Here is a 15942-nt window from a genome sequence, read left to right on the forward strand (position 1 = left end):
GCAGGGGCTCAACATTGTAATTGGTTGAAAAAAATTATTTTCTTTTTATTACTACTAGGTACCCTGCAGAGGGCTCCAAATGTGGTGAATTCCCTACTCTGAGACGGTAGAGGGTGCAATCTGGAGCAACCTATGAAAAACTGGAGGAACACTACTGATCAGACAACATCATTGGAGGGAAATAGACAGTCGACATTTCAGGTCAAGCCTCTTCATCTGGACTAATAGGTTTGGAGCTGAAATATCGACAGTCCATTTCCCCCTATAGATGCTGCCTGGCCTGCTGAGTTCCATTAGTTTTGTGTGTGTTAGGCAAGAAAAAATGTCTTTGCGTTAGCTAAGGCAAGTAAAAGCATAGTAATTTTAAGTACCTGTAAATAACAGTAACAGAGAATAGAGAACAACCTATATAATTCACAGGGCAATCCAGTTTAAAAAAAAATTCAGCAAGAAGTTCAAATTTCAATGCTGCTTCTGTTTTTTTTGTGTCTAATATGGGTTTTAAGCTTTGAAACCTTAGTACTTGAATCAGTCAAGGCCAAACTTGAAATTCTATTGAAACTGTATCATTTACCTCCTCAGGAATGAACAAAGAGACAGAACACCAGTGGTTGTAGCATAGCTCATTTTTATTTTTAAGTTGTTTTTTTTTCTTTATTTGCATAGGGAACATATCCACTTCCAGTAATTGACTGCAGTATGAGCAGCTGCTAGCAGTATAGGCTGGATATAACAGTTACAATCACATAAGTCAAGCTGAATTTACACCAGTTTAAAACTTGTGAAGATTTAGACTCTGTAAGGGAACAGTCTGGACAGTTCTCAATGCCTTTAAACCATCTCAGACACCTGGATCCAGACATGGAGAACAAGAGTACTTTACTGTCCATGGCCAATTCAGTTACCTTTTCCTTTTGCTCCTTTTGGCAACTATAGTAGTGTGTATGGGACTAAAGCATCACAAGTTTCAAAATGGAACAACCCTGGTGCGTGGCTAGCAAGCACTTACTGACTACTTGTTACCTACTACTGGACTAAACGTAGCATCATGTATCTATGGAAACACACAGTCCTACAAAAGTTGTTCTCAAGAGAAAGATCTCAAAAGGTTTACAAGTGGGCTCCCTTCCCTTCCTCTCAGAATTACCATCTGCAGATTGACTAGGAGCCACACTCGCAACGAAAAGAATATCTGTACAATGCGCAGTGTCAAGACTTAAATGGTATTTGGGCTGTTACACACATCAATGCAATATATATATATGTGTAACTACCTTTGTGAATATGGAGCAGGTAAACAAGCTCTTGGAAGCTGACAGCTAGGCAGGATTTACCCTTACGTTCTGCAAGTTGGATCATTTTTGCAGAAAACAAGTTGTCTGAATGAATTGATTTACAACTGAACTCAACAGAGACTGCAAGATTAAACAGGCACTGCTTGTTTGACATTTTTGGTAAACATATGCTGGTATTATTTTTGATTCAAATCCTCATTTTGCATTAACATAATTCAATTTAATATCCCAAGGTCTCCATAAAAGGAACATACATTACTGTAGTGACCAAGGTTATAACAAAGTTCCTTCAGTTGATAATACACATCAGTCCCTGCAGCACAGTTTTGATAATAAAAATGCATCATGCTATTTATTTAGAAACACAACAGTTCTGTGATGAAAGTGGTTTCAGTGTCAGTGGACTTTACTGCTGCCTCTTAAATATAAAGGCTTTGCAACCTCTTGTCATTTCTGAGAAATATCGAGCTTTGTTGGAACAGATGGGACAGATCCTACAGCATTGAACTTTTCAGTCCAGTCAGGCAGGCAACACGAGAAATATTTTGTATCTGCTAGTTTGAAATATTGTGGAATATTGTTTCTACTAGTTCTGACTAGTCATCCCTTTGGCTCTAGAATGAAGAAGGGATGCTGAGATATGCTGTTTAGCTAACTACCTTGGAAGAGAAAAGATTACAGAGTCATGTTGTGGTCTATCTAACTATCAAATATGTGTGTTTTATTTACACATGCTCTTAGTGAAACTAGAAGTTCCCACTTGATAGCACTGTATACCTAACAAGATAACTATCTGCGAGTTTAAAACTTCTTAAAATCACGTACCTGTCACTCAACAATGTGTTCTTTACTGAGTACATTTGTATTCCTATCATTTCAAGAAGGCAAACTTAGTACAACCACACTGTCCTATTTAAGAATGGTTCCATATTAGCAGTAGATCATCAATGTGCAAGCTTAATTTAGGAATTAATGAGCCTGCATAAAAAAACTCAGTCTATGGAGTTCAATCCAGATAAGTGTGAAGTGGTTCATTTTGGTAGGTCAAATATGATGGCAAAATATAGGCAGTGTGCAGGATCAGAGGGATCTTGGGGTCTGAGTCCATAGGATGCTCAAAACAGCTACGCAGGTTGACTCTGTGGTTAAGAAGGCGTACGGTGTATTGGCCTTCATCAATCATGGAATTGAATTTAGGAGCCGAGAGGTAATGTTGCAGCTATATAAGATCCTGGTCAGACCCCACTTGGAGTACTGTGCTCAGTTCTGGTCACCTCACTACAGGAAGGATGTGGAAGCCATAGAAAGGGTGCAGAGGAGATTTACAAGGATGTTGCCTGGATTGGGGAGCATGCCTTATGAGAATAGGTTGAGTGAACTCAGCCTTTTCTCCTTGGAGCAACAGAGGATAAGAGGTGACCTGATAGATGATGAGAGGCATTGATCATGTGGATAGTCAGAGGCTTTTTCCCAGGGCTGAAATGATCGCCACAGGAAGACACAGGTTTAAGGTGCTGGGGAGTAGGTACAGAGGAGGTGTCAAGGGTAAGTTTTTTACTCAGAGAGTGGTGAGTGCATGGAATGGGCTGCCAGCAACGGTGGTGCAGGCGGATACAATAGGGTCTTTTAAGAGACTTTTGGATCGGTACATAGAGCTTAGGAAAATAGAGGGCTTAGGTAAGCCTAGTAATTTCTAAGGTAGGGACATATTTGGCACAACTTTGTGGGCCGAAGGGCCTGTATTGTGCTGTAGGTTTTCTATGTTTCTATACATGTAGGTGGTGGACATCTGAAACAAAAGTAGCAAATGCTGAAACACTGAGATGATCATCAGAATTTTGACACTCTGACAAGAGACTGTTTTTGATATAAGCCTTTCCCAGAACGCTAATAACAGTTCATTTCCAGTATAAGCCTTCCCCTCACTCTGTTTTCCAGTAAGCCTGACAAAGGATTATGTCCAAAACGTCGTCGTCTTTCCCTTCTCTGTGTGTGGTGCCTGATTTGCTCAACCTGTTCAGCAATGTTACTTTTAATTATAAGTGGATAATACCATGGTCTGAAAGCAAAATGCCAGACCAGCTTATGCTGCCAAATGTAAGTGGCCACTATTTTATAATGGAGACCATTATTGCTATTTTATTTTGCATCTGGAATCATAATCCAGTCATTTCCATTAAATTGGCAGAAGATTCATTGGAATTGTTCATTATCAAGAGAAATAAAAATCGCATAATGTCTGTAATGGAAAGGAGGTCAAATGACTCAAACTCACGGATGGTTGGATTGAGAACATAGATTTTTTCAGAGTGGTTAGGCATCTTTCGGGTGAGGTGAGAAGTTGCCACTGATACTGAGACCATTTTTTACAAATTTAAACATACAGTAAATTCTTAAAATACAGATATTTCCAGAGACTCATACCTAGAGAAAGTTTTTTTAAATCTTTTTTTGCTATTAAATACCTCCTGTAAGAAAAAAAAAGCTGCAACAAAAAGGTGAAAATTGACCATTTCCAACATGTCCCCTTTAACTACTAACAAAGTGGCAAAAGCACTGTGAGATGGAACAGTACAATAAGTTGCTGCTGTGGCATCTGCGCCAAACCCACCACCCACCCTCCCACAACACTGCCCCCTGAGAAGGAACTGGTGCAAATGCAGGTTTAAACAAGGCAACATCAATGGTCCAGACTTAATCTTATTCAGTTAAAACCACTGATGTTAGCTATCCTGCTGCATATTCCAGTGAAGTCTGTTCAGCTGCCAACTGCACGCTCAGGAAGTATAAAATTCAAATAAAAAAGAAAATAAAACGCTAAAGAGCAATTTTCTGTTTGAAAGGCATGTAGAGAATTAGTTTTAAAAAGTGCAAATATGAAAGAGTTAATCAGCACCCTTTCTTAAACCGTTTTCTTACAATTTTTATTTCCTTCTGAACTTGCATGTGCTACACATTAAAGATAAGCAAGAATAAATTTTGCCATCAAATTGGGAGAAGTCTCACAAAGCATGCAGCTGGTTATTATCAGCAGCAGACTTTAACGGGAACAAGTAAACCATGTCTGGTATCATCTTGGGACCTAACCGCCAGCAACATTGCATTGTCCTTTCAAAAACAGAATACTGTACACTGTATATGGGATATCTTTCTGACATTTCTGCATGGTGCAAGTGCAATGCAGTGGTGTGCAACAAAAACAAAATCCTTACCAGTGCCATAACCAAGAGGCCCCAGGTAGTTCCCTGAGTACTCTTGTTTCCACACTGTACAAGATCAATCAGGAATCTTCTCTGGGTTCATTCATTGGGTGGGTTGCCAGTACTGGATTTGTTGTCAAACCCCTTGTGCACTTTCTCTCTAATCATAAATACCAACATTTAAACTCACACAAACTTTTACTGTAGGCCATACACACTAATAAAAACAGTATTCCTTCCGACATTATGAAATGTTTCTGCAAACCAACCTTTTCAACACTAAATACAACAAAATAACCTTCATAAAATATAACTTTTCTCCATTTAAAACTGGATTAAAAATTAGGAACCTACACTTTTTAAGCATAGGATTACACAAGTTCAGCATATGGACAGTCTTTTTTGTAATATATAAATTAGGTAACTGGAGAGTTTTAACTCAAGTCCAGTTTCCAGACAGGATTTTTTTCTCTTAAAAATGGCATAATAAACTGGTCTTTCAAAAGCCAGTGTAATCATTTCTTCCCCCAATTAACTCATTTAAAAAAATGTTAGCATTACAAAAAAGGGTAATTACTTTAAAATGTTCTTAACAAAACTATACAGTGTACAAATTACAGTCTGCAAGGCAGGTGGTTCATTTTCAAGACCCCTCTTTGTTTCCCCTCACATTACACAACCATAACAAATCTACTAACACTTATTCACTGAGATGCCGTGCTTGAATCATGCTCCCACAGCTATTGCTATTGATATTTGTTTTTGCCAGATTTTTTTCAATACAAGTCTCCTTTGCTGTTAATTTTTTTCCCAATCTATTTTGCCTTAACTTTTACAACACACTGGGGAAATGGCCAAGGCTGCAAAGCACTTTAGCAAAAGGCAGAAACAGTGCACATAGAACGGGGTGGCTTCAGTTTGTCAGAATTGGCATCCTGGTGAAGGAGGAGAACAGAGACTTGACTTGAGTTGCAAAGCCCTCTAATATTATAAAGTTGATTCTCAAGAACCTCCCTTTCATTTTCTCCCTTTTCGCATGAAGAGAAAAGCTCTTCGGCATACACCTTAGGCTACACATCATATAAATGTCATAGCCAGTTAGAGCAGAAATGATTGGGTAATTCTCCTGTCAATCAAGCCTAGAGCCCTTACTGTGTAGGTTACTGAGACTGATTTTAGGCACATAATTTATAGAAAACTATCCTCTACTCACTGCAATATTTTGGAGAAATAACCCTGCTTTTATAAGGAATTGTTGCCGATTTTTTTCTTTCCACTATTCTTTCAATCAATTTTGTTTTCTGAATAAATTAATTTTTGTTACCTAACAACAGATTGTTCACTCTGTCATGTTCTGCCCAGTCTCCAACAAGTTGCCTGATGAAGTGTCAGTAAATGCTCAGAATCGGGGACAACATTTAAAAAAAAATTGTGTTCTCAAGTTTCCTTGTGAAACTTAAGATCTGTCATTACAGTTAAGCAATAAAGAGACTTGCTCAAATAATTTTCCACTGCTGATCTGTTGGGTCAATTAAAATCAGCTTTGTTTAAAATTATATTTGGAATTGTATTGTTTATATCTTGATTTGAGATTTTTGCTATTCCAAATGATTTGGCTTTAGGCTGCATTGATACTTAACAATGAGGAATTGATATCATTGATAAAATAGAAATCTCCTTGGGAAGCTAAAATATTAAGTGCTATTTGAATGAAAAAAAAACATTTTTGAGCAGAACATTAGAGAAATGAAATGAATATCATTTCACCTCTAAATCAACAGCTACACTGGTTCGAGACTGAATAGATTAAGTCACCTCTAAAGAATAAAAAGCTCAGTTGAGTCATCAGTGTTGGACATTGGACAGAAGATTTAAGACCTATAGATTTGCTGCTAGAATTGGAGGCCAGCAGTGATAGATCTCTGCCAAAGTAAATTTTTCACAAGAGAAAATCGCAGCTCCTAATTGATATTGAAGCTCAAGTCAAGCCTGTCTCCAGTGAAAATGACAACTTTTTTAATATACTTTTTTAAAAATTCAATGAGTTCATCTTGCACCCCAGGTGGAAAGTCAATAGAAGAACCAAGTTGAAAGCTTGTCACAGTAGACAGAACAGTTACTTTGCAGCCTCTGTCTTCCAAATGGCATTGTATCACAGCTGTGCTGTAGAGCTCTCCTTAAAAATCCCCCCTCCCCAAAGCATCCTCCCCTGACCATCTTTTAAGGACCTATCATACTGCATAGAAAGCAGCACCACTTTGGTCAATTAAAATGGAAAAAAAAAGCTTACATCACCTAATCTGCATACTAATGTGATAATCAATATAGCTAAAAGCTTTACCTATATAGACAAAACTTGGTATTGCATAATTCTTACAAGTTCAAAAATTCCCAAACAAGTAATTGATAGATGAAAAACATGAAAGATTAATAGAAAAAACTTGCCAAAAATACTGAAAAATATTACTGGCTGATTAAAAATTTTAAGCACCAACTATACACAGCCATGATATGCTTTATAAATGAGATAACAAAGTCAAAGTATTTGAATATTGACAATTAGTGATGTCACACTGTCCTCTGGAGTACAAAATAACTTTTTTTCATACAAATGGTAAATTTTATAGGATGAGCTATAATATATGCAGCAAACGTGTGCAGTGATGTCACTGTTTTATTTTAAAGGCAAGGCACGTAATGTGGACTATATAACTTCGTGCAAATCAAGGATAGATCCATTAGAGTTACAGAGAAACAGAAGAGGCAAAATTGACTTGCCATGCACACACTGGTGTCCTGCCACTAGCACTATCAGGCAGATAGCAAGGCTAAAGAAAAGCACCATGCAATACTCAGCACCCTGTGATTAAAAACAGCGTTTACACGGTAGAGTGCGGAAAATATTAGCGGCTGCATCCTGTTGCCATTGTAAACTGTGGTGCTCTTCACCAACACCCTCCGTGAGACACCAATTCACCTTGGCATCTGTGTCCTTGGAAACTGCTAATGCCATGCTTTTTTTTCCTGACACACCTGATACATATATATTACATTTTTTTTTTACTTCCACAGAGGTATTGGAGAACAAGGAATCAAGTGCAGAATTTTCAATTCCATTCAATTGCTTTCCTAAGCAAGCATGTCGCAGCAGGATGTGTCCATATTTCATTCTATTCTTTCCTTAATTAATGCACATTCGAAGGGGACGATAAGAACTGTTCAGAATTATTTAAAGGTTATATATTGCATCCCCTCAATTTAGAGTCCTAGGGCATAAGGACTTTTATTAATCCCCTTAATCAGATATGTTAAATTGCACTTGCCTCTTAAGTGTTCTTTTAAAGAATTACTGACATTTTAGGGGAAACATAAAAATATCAGTGAGCTTCATTCTTGCATTCAGATACTTGTAATGCATCTGATACTTTGAGGGACAATTACAGCTTCAAACTACATTATGGTGCTTTTCCAAATGCAGTCTTGCATCAAATTTGTTCTGTTCAGATCTGTATACTAAGCATTAAAAGTAAAAGGAAAAGAGGGTTCAGTGACAAGAATAACTTGTGGAGCCAATCATCAAATGTAAATCCAGTAAAACTGGATGTATTTTTTTTTGTTTTGTTTTCTGCAGTAGCATAGTGTGCATAGACTAATTGTGTGCTTTATGGGCTTTTTGTCCCCTCAGACAACAATTTTGTAGAAAACACAAAATTACATGTACATTCCTCATCCAGCCTTTACCTTACAAAGTCAAATCTCATCAACCAGGAGGACTGGGCTGTAGTTTAACTACTCTTGGACTGAGTGAAAAAAAAGATACCTGAACCCCACTAATTGGCTAAACATGCAAACTCTCAAACATCTAAAAGCTAATAAGTGTATAATGTTTATCAGATCTGGAAATTAAACAATTGTCCCCTAGTGGATTCATTGTTCAATAAAGGCCGGTCACTTAGACATAATCTGTCACCTCACCATCAAATACTAAAATCACCTTCTTAGTATCACAGATGAAATACCATTTATGCAGATTTTAAGCTTGCAAGAAATTGGTGATTGTGAGTGCAGCAATCACTTGTCTGTGTTTCTGAAGACTTTTCTATACAATCCAGAGATGCCGCTTGATCCTTGTTGTCCTCAGTTTGTCGTTTCTGCTTGGAGGAAGGGTTCACTGATAAAGTTTAAACTGTAATTCTGTACATTGGTTGGCAGGATGGTAGCCCCATTTGACACTTGGAATGGGACCAAACTAGCCCAGGTACCAGGACTAGAGAGAGAGAGAGAGAGAGAGAGAGACGGGGGGAGAGAGAGAGAAAGAAGACATAATTAAATATAACTTAATTCAGGACTATAGATATAAGAATTACCAAGTAGTACAATTAATGCTTATGCAACCATTTTAAAAACTCAATTAATAAACCTAAAATTAGTTTCCATGAAAACAAAAATTACTAATTTCAGCATTAACCAGTTCTATGCTACACAAAACTCTGATAATCTGGCATCCAGGTGTTTGGAAATTCTGATGGTTTGGTATGGTATTTCCAATATGTGAGCATGAGGTCCAGAGTGCCTCTCACCCAGAGTCACTAGACCTCATGGTCAGTGCCCAGACTGTGGACAGATGTGTGGTCAGAGGAAGGGGTTGGTCTCCAGAAAACTAGGGGTCATCAATATGAGTGGGTTTGGAGTCTGACAGAGGTTCATAGTACTTCTATATTTTCTGTTCTCTTTAAATTATGGCATTCACTAGGAAATTAATTCTAATACTGTTTACATGTAAAAAAAAGAGCGAAATTAAAGTGTGCTTAGGATTTATTAGCAATTACATCGAATAGTTCAGAAAATCTGCTAGTATGCAGCACCAGAATCCTGGAAGTTATAGATTATCAGAGTTTTACACCGGTCTTCACTTGGACTCAAACACTTCAATAGAACTCAATTCCAATGAGAAATTATACAGTAGATGTGAAACATTAACTCCAGTTCTTTTTCCACAGATGATGCCCAATGATGGAACATTCCCACCGTTTCCTGTCCTTAATTCAATAAAGAAGAGCTTGGCTACAAGGGGATTCAACCAACTATATAAAAATTACTTTAAATACTTGGGGCAGCTGCCGCCAAAGGAAGTGATTATGCTCTGAAAACTACCATAATGAGACATAATAAACAACTAAAATTGTGCAGCATCTATTTTGAAAAGTATATAAAAATAAATTACTACTGGCAGTTTTGAAAACCTTATTTGTGGAATCATAACAGGCTTTCAAAAAAAAGTGTAATCAATCCATTATGCCTCTGTCAGCCCTTTGCTAGATCACTAAATTTAGTACCAAACTCCTGGCTTGCTCTCTTTCAAGAGTGGTAATCATCAGTTAATTAATTTTTTTTTCAATTCCTCCTTAAATAGGGTAGTGTAGTACTATAAATTAGTTCTCTGTACTCTCTTTCCATAAAGATTTTCTGTTCCTCTTCCTTCACTCCCGAGCAATGATATGAAATAAATAACCTCTTGTCAGTGATTCACACTGAAGGCAATAATCTTCTTAGATGGAGATCATAGAAAACCTTTACAATTTAAAATATCTTTATTCCACAACTTCCTTTGTTTCAGTCAAAATCTGCTTAGAATTTAAGTTCTTCTGCATAACAATTTCTTCGCTCTCTGACATACCTTGCGAGTCCAATTTCAGATCAGTAGTAGAATATACGGAAGAAAACTGCAAGCAGTAATCTGATAGGAATATACAGGGGGTGCACAGGAGTTTAAATTTTTACTGCTTTTAGATGGTGGTGCCGTTAAAGGCAGATATTGTGCTTGTATATGTGTACAAACACTCAGGTTTGTGTTGGCAGCGGCATCTCTACCTTCATCACACTGAGTACCAGCTTCGCTCAGGACTGCTGCAGTTCACGCTACTGATGCTTTATTGTACTGCTAGATCCATTTCCACAAATCATCATATTTGCAGATGACACAACAGTGACTGGCCTCATCAACAATGACGGCGCATTAGGGTTGAGTTAGGGTGGCTATTAGAATGGTGCGAGTACAATCTTGAGTCTCAATGTGGACAAGACTAAAGAGATGATGGTGGACTTTAGGAAGGTGCAGGATTAATATTCCTCACTGCACATACATGGGTCCTCAATGGACAGAGTTAGGAGCACCAATTTTTTCGGGTTGCACATAATGGTCCGCCAGAGTCAAGAAAGTAGATCAGAGTCTTTATTTCCTGAGGACACTCAGGTGAGTGAGGCCTCCCCCCACCGTGCCCCGCCCCCAATTCTAACCAAGTTTACGGGAGCACCATTAAGATTTTCTTGATCAGCTGTATCACCATCTGGTATGGAAAATACAAGGCATCTGATGGCAAAACTGTACAAAGGATAGTGAGGACGTCTGAGAGGATCGTTGGGCTCTCCCTTCCACCCGTACAAGATATTACCAAGATCACTTTGTATGGAGGGCCCTCAGCATTGCCAATGATTCCTCTCAACCATCCAACAATTTTTCTGACCCTCTGCTATCAGGAGGAGGACTGTTTGTATGGGAAACAGCTTCTTTCTCCAGACCATGAGCCTACAGAACTTCCTGCCACCACCCAGGTCCCACTACAAATGAAGTGTCAGTGTCATTATACTGTTTATTTTTTAACTTGTGCATAAATGCACCTTATTATTTGTTAATTTATTTTTCATAAATAAGTCACCAATTTCCCCCGGGATCAATAAAGTATGACTATGACTATGACTATACGTTGTGTGTGTGAGTTATATGCACTGAGTTGTGCACCTTGGTCTGGAAGAACGTTGTTTTGTTCGGTGGTATACATGTATATAGTTGAGATAACATCACACTTGAACTTGACATTATGTTTAACAGTTATAGGAGAAAGCGACTGCTGGTAATTTCAATTTCTTCCACTGCCCTGGGAAAACAAAATGTTTTTATACTTTCCTATCTGTTATCACTTTTATCATTTTTCTCATATGTTCCTTACAATGTAATTTTAAATAATATTAGTCTTTGACATGATTTAAGTCACTTGCAATCATATTTTCTCTGAATTATTTATTTCAACCTAATGACTCCTTGCTCAGGCATTTCCTGCAATATCATTCTGCTGTATGTATACTCATGTCCCTTATAGCCACCCACATAATCACATGCCCTCCTACATTAGATTGCATGGTCTTGGTCTTGCAAATTCAGCTAACCCATGTCTTCTTAGCAACACACTCAGAATGATGGAGTAACTCTGCAGGTCAGGCAGCATCTAAGCAGGAATATAAACGGTCAACTTTTCAGGCGGAGGCCCTTCATCAGGACTGGAACACAAGAGGCAAAAGCCAGAATAAGAATATGAGGGTAGGGGGAGGGGGAGGAGCACAAGCTGGCCCCTTATTCCCACCCCCCTTCCTATCCAGTCCTGATGAAGGATCTCAGCACGAAACAGTGACTCTTTATTTCCCTTTACAGATGCTGCTGAGTTCCTTCAGCATCTTGTGTGTGTGGCTCAACTGAGCATTTGCAGAGCCTCGCATGTCTTATTTATATTCTTATTTCAAGTTTCTCTTTAATGTTTGCCAAGGCTCTTATTATGCCACCATGTTTTGAGGAAAGTGTTCTGTATTCCTTTCTAAATTAAAACTGGTTCAAAATTTCCAGAGGAAATATCCTGTGATTCCTTGTGCAATTTCTAACATGTAACTTCCTTCGTATCAGTGTTCTGATAGATGGGCCTGCTAAGCAGAAGACACTGGAAGCGCTTAGTGATAGCATTCTGTCTGCACTCCGCTGTTGGATACCCCGTGGAATCCAGCATGAAGTGCAAACTCTCTGTTCCTTTTCATCAGTTACAAAGGGAAATATGCCTACTTGCAGCAAGAAATGGTTGACAGACATGAATATGTTAAACATAATTTTCTTTTAAATTTAATTAAATACTTTAAAATGCATTAATTAACAAAACTGTTTTAATTTTACTTCTTAAATTATACATTTTAATAGTATTTTAGTTGAGTAGATTTTTAATGTTTCTGAATATTGAGCAGAATGATAGCTAATTTGTGCTAGAGGCCTGGTTCAACTAACCTCCAAAGCAATTTATTATTGTCTAATATTTTATATACTGTACAAGTTCTTATCCTGTCTTTTAATATTGTCTGCTGGGCATTTATAAAATCGCCTTTTATTCCTCCTCATTGGCTTTTTAAACTCTCCAGTCCATTTTCAATAACCCTCGCTATTATTATTAACTTTATTAGCTCAGACTTCATAGACTGCATACTTTCAGCACATCTAATTGTTTTCACTGAAAATTTTTTTGCTGCATTCCAGTTTTGACTGCAGTAGGTTCTTTATATGGCATAACATGCACACTGATCAATTCATTTTTGCTCAATTAAATATGCTTGGTAGATTTCAAAGTGTGTCATAATTCACTAACAAGGTGGAAGATATCCTCAGCAGCACAGACAGAACAAGCAGAAGGAAATTTACAGGATTCGTCAAGACCTCCAATAACTTCAGTCTTTTGAATCAATGGAGTTATTTTAGAACAGGAAATACTAGAGATATTCAACATGTCAGGCAGCATCTGCAAAGAAAGAAACAGAGCCGATGTTTCAGCTCTGATGTAAGGCCCTTGGCTCTGTCTGACTTGTAGATTATTTTTGGCTATTTTTACTTGTCTTTCATACTTCAACTATCTGCAGTTTGTTTTTATTCAAGTGCTTTTTGAAATCTAATTATAGCTGTGTTCATTCTAGTAGAATAAGCTTTAGATATAGCAGAGATCAGTAAATAGTTGACTTTTAACTGCCTTCTGAAATGGCCCAGTAAGCCACTCTGTTCAAGGACAATTAAGGATGAGCAATAAGCACGGCTTTGCCAGCAACATCAGCATTCCAATGAAAGAACAAATAAATATAGAACCAGATGAGAAATAAACGATGGTGAATTTTTCAAACAAATAAAGAGGTGCAAAAGAAAAAGTAGCTCTTGTTTAATAAGTAACACGACAAGAAACAGATGGAATAATAAGGTACTAAAGAAAAAGTGGAGCGTGCATTTGATGCAATCGTGAAGTGATTTCTGATGATAGATAGCAATGTAAGTCTACACTAAGCCTCTGTCTAACTCTTGGCTGAAGTAGTGTAAAGCTCCTAGGAAAAATGGCAAATGTACTTTACAAAGTGATTATCTCTGCTAACACCTAGCTAGTTTTTAAACATCCAATTTAACCAAAAAGAGCCACACCCAAAACAATTAAATTGCTGAATATTGGCAGAGTCCTCTTAGAGTGTACTTATTCAGACATACACCATTCTCACCCTTGCATAGAACATTTGGAGGTATTTGGTGAACCTGATTTTGCAGATGGGTTGGCAGAGTCAGGGATTGGATGAGGCAGAGCTAACAAGGCACAGAAGATTTCATATATATAGGAATATATGGATGGCTGGGATTATTCACAGGGCTTTTGAGAGGCCACCTTTAACAGCTAAATAATGGAATAATTTGACAGAAATTAGTACAGGCTTAAGTAATAATGAGAATAGATGTGCAACTGCTTAGTGACTGAGACATTGTGGAGTTTCTTGGCGAGGTACTGCCTTACACCCCCAAAGTCCTGGGTTCAACCCTGACAATGGATGCTGCTTGTGCATATAGACTTTACATACATTTTTGAAGAAAAGTTAAGGCAAAGGTGTGCAAAGCACAAAATATTGATTGTTATGAGATTGATTGAATATTTATCAAATTGCAGCATACTTACAAAATAAAAAATCATGATTTTGCTCTTTTATTTTGGGATACATAAAAGAATATATTCCTCAAAATCTGTTTGCGTGGAACCTTTAGTATTTCAAACAATGTTATGCAATCTTTGTAATTAAACCCAGGCTTTCAGGGGAGGCTATTATTTTATCAGCGACTTTATCTTCTTGGGAATAACTTTAGTTAAAGCAACAGGCACTGGAATGTTAAAGAAATGCACCAAGGCATTGTTTGCTAAGATGGATCAAAACTATTTCAAATCCTTTATGAGGTTTGTACTTGATTCTGCTGCAGTATAGAGTTCCTCAGAAAAAAAAGGAAAGCAATTTTGTAATGTGGAGCAATTAAAATGATTAAAATTGATAAGCACAACACTAAGCAAAATCCAAAAATATTTTAGCTACATTAAAAATTAACGGTGCTAAACATCAAACTGCTACTTTGAAGGATAAGTGGGCCATAAATATTATAGAAGATTATTAACAGATAATGATTTTGGAGAAAATAATTGTTATTGGCATTCATTAAGTAGACTTTGAACAAATACTAGATCCAATCAGTTTGGCTCAGATTCCATAAAATATATTGAGATCATAAAACATACGTTTGGGGAAACTCAACGGAAATGTGTCTTCTGGAAACATGAATCAGATAAGATAAACTTTGGTACTCTCAAGCAAATTCATACATATAACAAAATCAGAGCAGGAGAAGGCCACTCAGCCCAACAAGCCTGTCCTGCCATGCATCAGGTTCATGGCTGATTTGTCCCAGGCCTATTGTCTTCTGATCCATTTCCAAATAATCTTCAATTCCCTAACCACTCAAACAACATCCTTTTCAAATACTTCCAGTGACTTTGTCTCCACATCCTACCAGTGTACAGAATTCCTACATTCACTACCCCAAGAAGAAATTGCTGTGCACCTCACTCATAAATTATTACTTTGTTCTCTCACTTGCTTCCCTCTAGTGCAAACATTTCAACATCTACTCGGCAGATTTTAGCTGTTTCGATAAGATCATCTACTTTTCTGCTGAGTACCATAGGGTATATGCCTTATTTTTACAGCTTTTTGAAATATGATAAACCTCTTGTACCAGAAATTAGCCCTCTAAATCCCCTTTGAATTACTTTCAGTGAAAGAATATCATTTTTTAAAATCAGTGAATCAAAACGTACTCACCAAAACTACTTAGATATTAATGATTCTCTATTTTCAAACTACAACTCTAGCAAAAAAGGCCAATATGTCATTTGCCTTCTTAATTCCATGCTTCACTTGCATGCTTTTTGCACAATAGCATCAAGATTGCTCATTTGTGTTTTCTGGAAGGAGCCTTTTGATTCCTCCTACCAAGGAGCATGACTTCACTCTTTCCCACATTGAGCTTAATTGGCCAAGTTTTTTGTCCACATATCTCAACCTACCTACAGCCAGTAGACAAACACACCATAGGCGTCACTACATTCCTTCCTAAATTTTTGTGTCATAAGCATATTACATTCTGCCTCTTTCTCTTCCAAGTCATTGACAATAAATAATCAAGGGTCAGTTGGTGGTCTTTGGAACATTTCACAAGTTAGGAAACTGATCCTTAGGACACCACAGTAGTGATAGATAGTAATAATTCACAAGAAAGATAGTAATATTGG

At 37.4% G+C, this 15942-nt stretch overlaps 1 protein-coding gene across 5 annotated transcripts in view; it reads right to left on the bottom strand.

Annotated features, from left to right (window-relative positions):
- Positions 1-611: 611 nt before the first annotated feature.
- Positions 612-15942, bottom strand: part of LOC140197690 (nuclear factor 1 B-type-like) — a 310541-nt gene continuing 295210 nt past the window's right edge. For 4 of the 5 annotated variants that reach the window (XM_072258024.1, XM_072258022.1, XM_072258023.1 and 1 more), the window contains one exon: positions 612-8762. In XM_072258024.1, coding sequence (XP_072114125.1) covers positions 8633-8762 — 130 coding nt within the window. In that variant the 3' untranslated portion in view covers positions 612-8632. The remainder of the gene's footprint in view (positions 8763-15942) is intronic. The other variant, XM_072258026.1, reaches the window with a different exon arrangement.

Source organism: Mobula birostris, chromosome 5 (assembly GCF_030028105.1).
Source record: "Mobula birostris isolate sMobBir1 chromosome 5, sMobBir1.hap1, whole genome shotgun sequence".
In the NCBI taxonomy this organism is placed as follows: Eukaryota; Metazoa; Chordata; class Chondrichthyes; order Myliobatiformes; family Myliobatidae; genus Mobula; species Mobula birostris.